Below are 7,500 nucleotides of genomic sequence, written 5' to 3' on the forward strand. Positions count from 1 at the left end.
AGACAGAGAGAGAGAGAGAGAGAGACAGAGAGAGACAGAGAGAGAGACAGAGAGAGACAGAGAGAGAGAGACAGAGAGAGAGAGAGAGAGAGACAGAGAGAGACACCGAGAGAGAGACAGAGAGAGAGAGACAGAGAGAGAGAGAGAGACAGAGAGAGACAGAGAGAGAGACAGAGAGAGAGAGAGACAGAGAGAGAGAGAGAGAGAGAGAGAGACAGAGAGAGACACCGAGAGAGAGACAGGTGCACAGCCTGAGGGAGGACACTGTGGGAGGGGGGGGGCGGGGGGTGTCCAAACCACATTCTCCAAAGGATCCGGTTCTGAAGGCGAGCTGGGGAGGGGGGTGAGGGAGGATCCACTCGAACCTAGGGGGAGCCTGGCCCCGCGCCCGACTCCACTCCGTCACGCCCCCCCCACCCCCAGGGCCGGACTCACATGAGATTCTCGTGCACGACAGTCCCGTCCACCCAGGTCCACGCTGCCTCCAATGGATTGTCCTTGATCCCGATCCAATACGCCCGGCTCCGGTTGTAGTCCGACACGAATTCCTGCCGGGAGGGGGGGGGGGGGAGCGAGAGCGAATTCGGGACGCGCAAATGCCAGGGAGTGCCCACCACCCAGTGAGAGAGAGAGAGAGAATCTAACCATCGCCCCCTTGACGTTCAATGGCGTTACCGTCACTGAATCCCCCTTCCCCCCCACTATCCACATCCTGGGGGTTACCGTCTCCAACAAGAGAGAATCTAACCATCGCCCCCTTGACGTTCAATGGCGTTACCGTCACTGAATCCCCCTTCCCCCCCCCCCACTATCAATATCCTGGGGGTTACCGTCTCCAACAAGAGAGAATCTAACCATCGCCCCCTTGACGTTCAATGGCGTTACCGTCACTGAATCCCCCTTCCCCCCCCCCCACTATCAACATCCTGGGGGTTACTGTCTCCAACAAGAGAGAATCTAACCATCGCCCTCTTGACGTTCAATGGTGTTACCGTCACTGAATCCCCCTTCCCCCCACTATCAACATCCTGGGGGTTACCGTCTCCAACAAGAGAGAATCTAACCATCGCCCCCTTGACGTTCAATGGCGTTACCGTCACTGAATCCCCCTTCCCCCCCCCCCCCACTATCAACATCCTGGGGGTTACCGTCTCCAACAAGAGAGAATCTAACCATCGCCCCCTTGACGTTCAATGGCGTTACCGTCACTGAATCCCCCTTCCCCCCCACTATCAACATCCTGGGGGTTACCGTCTCCAACAAGAGAGAATCTAACCATCGCCCCCTTGACGTTCAATGGTGTTACCGTCACGGAATCCCCCTTCCCCCCATCCACTATCAACATCCTGGGGGTTACCATCTCCATCAAGGGAGAATCTAACCATCGCCCCCTTGACGTTCAATGGTGTTACCGTCACTGAATCCCCCTTCCCCCCAACTATCAACATCCTGGGGGTTACCGTCTCCAACAAGAGAGAATCTAACCATCGCCCCCTTGACATTCAATGGCGTTACCGTCACTGAATCCCCCTTTCTCCCCACTATCAACATCCTGGGGGTTACCGTCTCCAACAAGAGAGAATCTAACCATCGCCCCCTTGACGTTCAATGGCGTTACCGTCACTGAATCCCCCTTCCCCCCCCCCCACTATCAACATCCTGGGGGTTACTGTCTCCAACAAGAGAGAATCTAACCATCGCCCTCTTGACGTTCAATGGTGTTACCGTCACTGAATCCCCCTTCCCCCCACTATCAACATCCTGGGGGTTACCGTCTCCAACAAGAGAGAATCTAACCATCGCCCCCTTGACGTTCAATGGCGTTACCGTCACTGAATCCCCCTTCCCCCCCCCCCCCACTATCAACATCCTGGGGGTTACCGTCTCCAACAAGAGAGAATCTAACCATCGCCCCCTTGACGTTCAATGGCGTTACCGTCACTGAATCCCCCTTCCCCCCCACTATCAACATCCTGGGGGTTACCGTCTCCAACAAGAGAGAATCTAACCATCGCCCCCTTGACGTTCAATGGTGTTACCGTCACGGAATCCCCCTTCCCCCCATCCACTATCAACATCCTGGGGGTTACCATCTCCAACAAGGGAGAATCTAACCATCGCCCCCTTGACGTTCAATGGTGTTACCGTCACTGAATCCCCCTTCCCCCCCAACTATCAACATCCTGGGGGTTACCGTCTCCAACAAGAGAGAATCTAACCATCGCCCCCTTGACATTCAATGGCGTTACCGTCACTGAATCCCCCTTTCTCCCCACTATCAACATCCTGGGGGTTACCGTCTCCAACAAGAGAGAATCTAACCATCGTCCCCTTGACGTTCAATGGCGTTACCGTCACTGAATCCCCCTTCCCCCCCCCCCACTATCAACATCCTGGGGGTTACCGTCTCCAACAAGAGAGAATCTAACCATCGCCCCCCTTGACGTTCAATGGTGTTACCGTCACTGAATCCCCCTTCCGCCCCACTATCAACATCCTGGGGGTTACCGTCTCCAACAAGAGAGAATCTAACCATCGCCCCCCTTGACGTTCAATGGTGTTACCGTCACTGAATCCCCCTTCCCCTCCACTATCAACATCCTGGGGGTTACCGCCTCCAACAAGAGAGAATCTAACCATCGCCCCCTTGACGTTCAATGGCGTTACCGTCACTGAATCCCCCTTCCCCCCCACTATCAACATCCTGGGGGTTACCGTCTCCAACAAGAGAGAATCTAACCATCGCCCCCCTTGACGTTCAATGGTGTTACCGTCACTGAATCCCCCTTCCGCCCCACTATCAACATCCTGGGGGTTACCGTCTCCAACAAGAGAGAATCTAACCATCGCCCCCCTTGACGTTCAATGGTGTTACCGTCACTGAATCCCCCCTTCCCCTCCACTATCAACATCCTGGGGGTTACCGTCTCCAACAAGAGAGAATCTAACCATCGCCCCCTTGACGTTCAATGGTGTTACCGTCACTGAATCCCCCTTCCCCCCCACTATCAACATCCTGGGGGTTACTGTCTCCAACAAGAGAGAATCTAACCATCACCCCCTTGACGTTCAATGGCGTTACCGTCACTGAATCCCCCTTCCCCCCCACTATCAACATCCTGGGGGTTACTGTCTCCAACAAGAGAGAATCTAACCATCGCCCCCTTGACGTTCAATGGCGTTACCGTCACTGAATCCCCCTTCCCCCCCCCCACTATCAACATCCTGGGGGTTACCGTCTCCAACAAGAGAGAATCTAACCATCGCCCCCTTGACGTTCAATGGCGTTACCGTCACTGAATCCCCCTTCCGCCCCACTATCAACATCCTGGGGGTTACTGTCTCCAACAAGAGAGAATCTAACCATCGCCCCCTTGACGTTCAATGGCGTTACCGTCACTGAATCCCCCTTCCCCCCCACTATCAACATCCTGGGGGTTACCGTCTCCAACAAGAGAGAATCTAACCATCGCCCCCTTGACGTTCAATGGCGTTATCGTCACTGAATCCCCCTTCCCCCCCGCCCCCCCACTATCAACATCCTGGGGGTTACCGTCTCCAACAAGAGAGAATCTAACCATCGCGCCCCTTGACGTTCAATGGTGTTACCGTCACTGAATCCCCCTTCCCCCCCACTATCAACATCCTGGGGGTTACCGTCTCCAACAAGAGAGAATCTAACCATCGCCCCCCTTGACGTTCAATGGTGTTACCGTCACTGAATCCCCCTTCCCCCCCACTATCAACATCCTGGGGGTTACCGTCTCCAACAAGAGAGAATCTAACCATCGCCCCCTTGACGTTCAATGGCGTTACCGTCACTGAATCCCCATTCCCCCCCACTATCAACATCCTGGGGGTTACCGTCTCCAACAAGAGAGAATCTAACCATCGCCCCCCTTGACGTTCAATGGTGTTACCGTCACTGAATCCCCCTTCCCCCCCACTATCAACATCCTGGGGGTTACCGTCTCCAACAAGAGAGAATCTAACCATCGCCCCCTTGACGTTCAATGGCGTTACCGTCACTGAATCCCCCTTCCCCCCCACGATCAACATCCTGGGGGTTACCGTCTCCAACAAGAGAGAATCTAACCATCGCCCCCTTGACGTTCAATGGTGTTACCGTCACGGAATCCCCCTTCCCCCCATCCACTATCAACATCCTGGGGGTTACCATCTCCAACAAGGGAGAATCTAACCATCGCCCCCTTGACGTTCAATGGTGTTACCGTCACTGAATCCCCCTTCCCCCCCAACTATCAACATCCTGGGGGTTACTGTCTCCAACAAGAGAGAATCTAACCATCGCCCCCTTGACATTCAATGGCGTTACCGTCACTGAATCCCCCTTTCTCCCCACTATCAACATCCTGGGGGTTACCGTCTCCAACAAGAGAGAATCTAACCATCGCCCCCTTGACGTTCAATGGCGTTACCGTCACTGAATCCCCCTTCCCCCCCCCCCCACTATCAACATCCTGGGGGTTACCGTCTCCAACAAGAGAGAATCTAACCATCGCCGCCCTTGACGTTCAATGGTGTTACCGTCACTGAATCCCCCTTCCGCCCCACTATCAACATCCTGGGGGTTACCGTCTCCAACAAGAGAGAATCTAACCATCGCCCCCCTTGACGTTCAATGGTGTTACCGTCACTGAATCCCCCTTCCCCTCCACTATCAACATCCTGGGGGTTACCGCCTCCAACAAGAGAGAATCTAACCATCGCCCCCTTGAAGTTCAATGGCGTTACCGTCACTGAATCCCCCTTCCCCCCCCCCACTATCAACATCCTGGGGGTTACCGTCTCCAACAAGGGAGAATCTAACCATCGCCCCCTTGACGTTCAATGGCGTTACCGTCACTGAATCCCCCTTCCCCCCACTATCAACATCCTGGGGGTTACCGTCTCCAACAAGAGAGAATCTAACCATCGCCCCCTTGACGTTCAATGGTGTTACCGTCACTGAATCCCCCTTCCCCCCCACTATCAACATCCTGGGGGTTACTGTCTCCAACAAGAGAGAATCTAACCATCACCCCCTTGACGTTCAATGGCGTTACCGTCACTGAATCCCCCTTCCCCCCCACTATCAACATCCTGGGGGTTACTGTCTCCAACAAGAGAGAATCTAACCATCGCCCCCTTGACGTTCAATGGCGTTACCGTCACTGAATCCCCCTTCCCCCCCCCCACTATCAACATCCTGGGGGTTACCGTCTCCAACAAGAGAGAATCTAACCATCGCCCCCTTGACGTTCAATGGCGTTACCGTCACTGAATCCCCCTTCCCCCCCCCCCCACTATCAACATCCTGGGGGTTACCGTCTCCAACAAGAGAGAATCTAACCATCGCCCCCCTTGACGTTCAATGGTGTTACCGTCACTGAATCCCCCTTCCCCCCCGCCCCCCCACTATCAACATCCTGGGGGTTACCGTCTCCAACAAGAGAGAATCTAACCATCGCCCCCCTTGACGTTCAATGGTGTTACCGTCACTGAATCCCCCTTCCCCCCCACTATCAACATCCTGGGGGTTACCGTCTCCAACAAGAGAGAATCTAACCATCGCCCCCCTTGACGTTCAATGGTGTTACCGTCACTGAATCCCCCTTCCCCCCCACTATCAACATCCTGGGGGTTACCGTCTCCAACAAGAGAGAATCTAACCATCGCCCCCTTGACGTTCAATGGCGTTACCGTCACTGAATCCCCCTTCCCCCCACTATCAACATCCTGGGGGTTACCGTCTCCAACAAGAGAGAATCTAACCATCGCCCCCATTGACGTTCAATGGTGTTACCGTCACTGAATCCCCCTTCCCCCCCCCACTATCAACATCCTGGGGGTTACCGTCTCCAACAAGAGAGAATCTAACCATCGCCCCCTTGACGTTCAATGGCGTTACCGTCACTGAATCCCCCTTCCGCCCCATTATCAACATCCTGGGGGTTACCGTCTCCAACAAGAGAGAATCTAACCATCGCCCCCTTGACGTTCAATGGCGTTACCGTCACTGAATCCCCCTTCCCCCCCACTATCAACATCCTGGGGGTTACCGTCTCCAACAAGAGAGAATCTAACCATCGCCCCCTTGACGTTCAATGGTGTTACCGTCACTGAATCCCCCTTGCCCCCCCCCCCCCACTATCAACATCCTGGGGGTTACCGTCTCCAACAAGAGAGAATCTAACCATCGCCCTCTTGACGTTCAATGGCGTTAGCGTCACTGAATCCCCCTTCCCCCCACTACCAACATCCTGGGGGTTACCGTCTCCAACAAGAGAGAATCTAACCATCGCCCCCTTGACGTTCAATGGTGTTACCGTCACTGAATCCCCCTTCCCCCCCACTATCAACATCCTGGGGGTTACCGTCTCCAACAAGAGAGAATCTAACCATTGCCCCCTTGACGTTCAATGGTGTTACCGTCACTGAATCCCCCTTCCCCCCCCCCCCCAACTATCAACATCCTGGGGGTTACCGTCTCCAACAAGAGAGAATCTAACCATCGCCCCCCTTGACGTTCAATGGTGTTACCGTCACTGAATCCCCCTTCCCCCCCCCCCCACTATCAACATCCTGGGGGTTACCGTCTCCAACAAGAGAGAATCTAACCATCGCCCCTTGACATTCAATGGCGTTACCGTCACTGAATCCCCCTTCCCCCCCCCACTATTAACATCCTGGGGGTTACCGTCTCCAACAAGAGAGAATCTAACCATCTCCCCCTTGATGTTCAATGGCGTGACCGTCACTGAGTCCCCCTTCCCCCCCACTATCAACATCCTGGGGGTTACCGTCTCCAACAAGAGAGAATCTAATCATCGCCCCCTTGATGTTCAATGGTGTTACCGTCACTGAATCCCCCTTCCCCCCACTATCAACATCCTGGGGGTTACCGTCTCCAACAAGAGAGAATCTAACCATCGCCCCCTTGACGTTCAATGGTGTTACCGTCACTGAATCCCCCTTCCCCCCCACTATCAACATCCTGGGGGTTACCGTCTCCAACAAGAGAGAATCTAACCATCGCCCCCTTGACGTTCAATGGCGTTACCGTCACTGAATCCCTCTTCCCCCCCACTATCAACATCTTGGGGGTTACCGTCTCCAACAAGAGAGAGAATCTAACCATCGCCCCCTTGACGTTCAATGGCGTTACCGTCACTGAATCCCCCTTCCCCCCCACTATCAACATCCTGGAGGTTACCGTCTCCAACAAGAGAGAATCTAACCATCCCCCCCTTGACGTTCAATGGTGTTACCGTCACTGAATCCCCCTTCCCCCCCACTATCAACATCCTGGGGGCTACCGTCTCCAACAAGAGAGAATCTAACCATCGCCCCCTTGACGTTCAATGGCGTTACCGTCACTGAATCCCCCTTCCCCCCCAACTATCAACATCCTGGGGGGTTCCCGTTCACCAGAAACTGAACGAGGACCCAGTCCCACCTCAATCCTGGGGCTCCAAGAGCGGGAGGGTGGGGTCAGAG

At 54.7% G+C, this 7,500-nt stretch overlaps 1 protein-coding gene across 1 annotated transcript in view; it reads right to left on the reverse strand.

Annotated features, from left to right (window-relative positions):
- Window positions 1-431: 431 nt before the first annotated feature.
- The window catches only part of LOC148133793 (C-type lectin domain family 7 member A-like), a 183,224-nt gene continuing 176,155 nt past the window's right edge, over window positions 432-7,500 (reverse strand). Inside the window, exon 5 of the mRNA XM_087985743.1 lies at window positions 432-548. Within this exon, the coding sequence (XP_087841869.1) occupies window positions 432-548 (117 nt within the window). The remainder of the gene's footprint in view (window positions 549-7,500) is intronic.

The sequence above is a fragment of the Chiloscyllium plagiosum genome, unplaced genomic scaffold (genome assembly GCF_037043375.1).
Source record: "Chiloscyllium plagiosum isolate Xiang-an unplaced genomic scaffold, Cpla_swu_hap1 HiC_scaffold_203, whole genome shotgun sequence".
Taxonomy (NCBI): Eukaryota; Metazoa; Chordata; class Chondrichthyes; order Orectolobiformes; family Hemiscylliidae; genus Chiloscyllium; species Chiloscyllium plagiosum.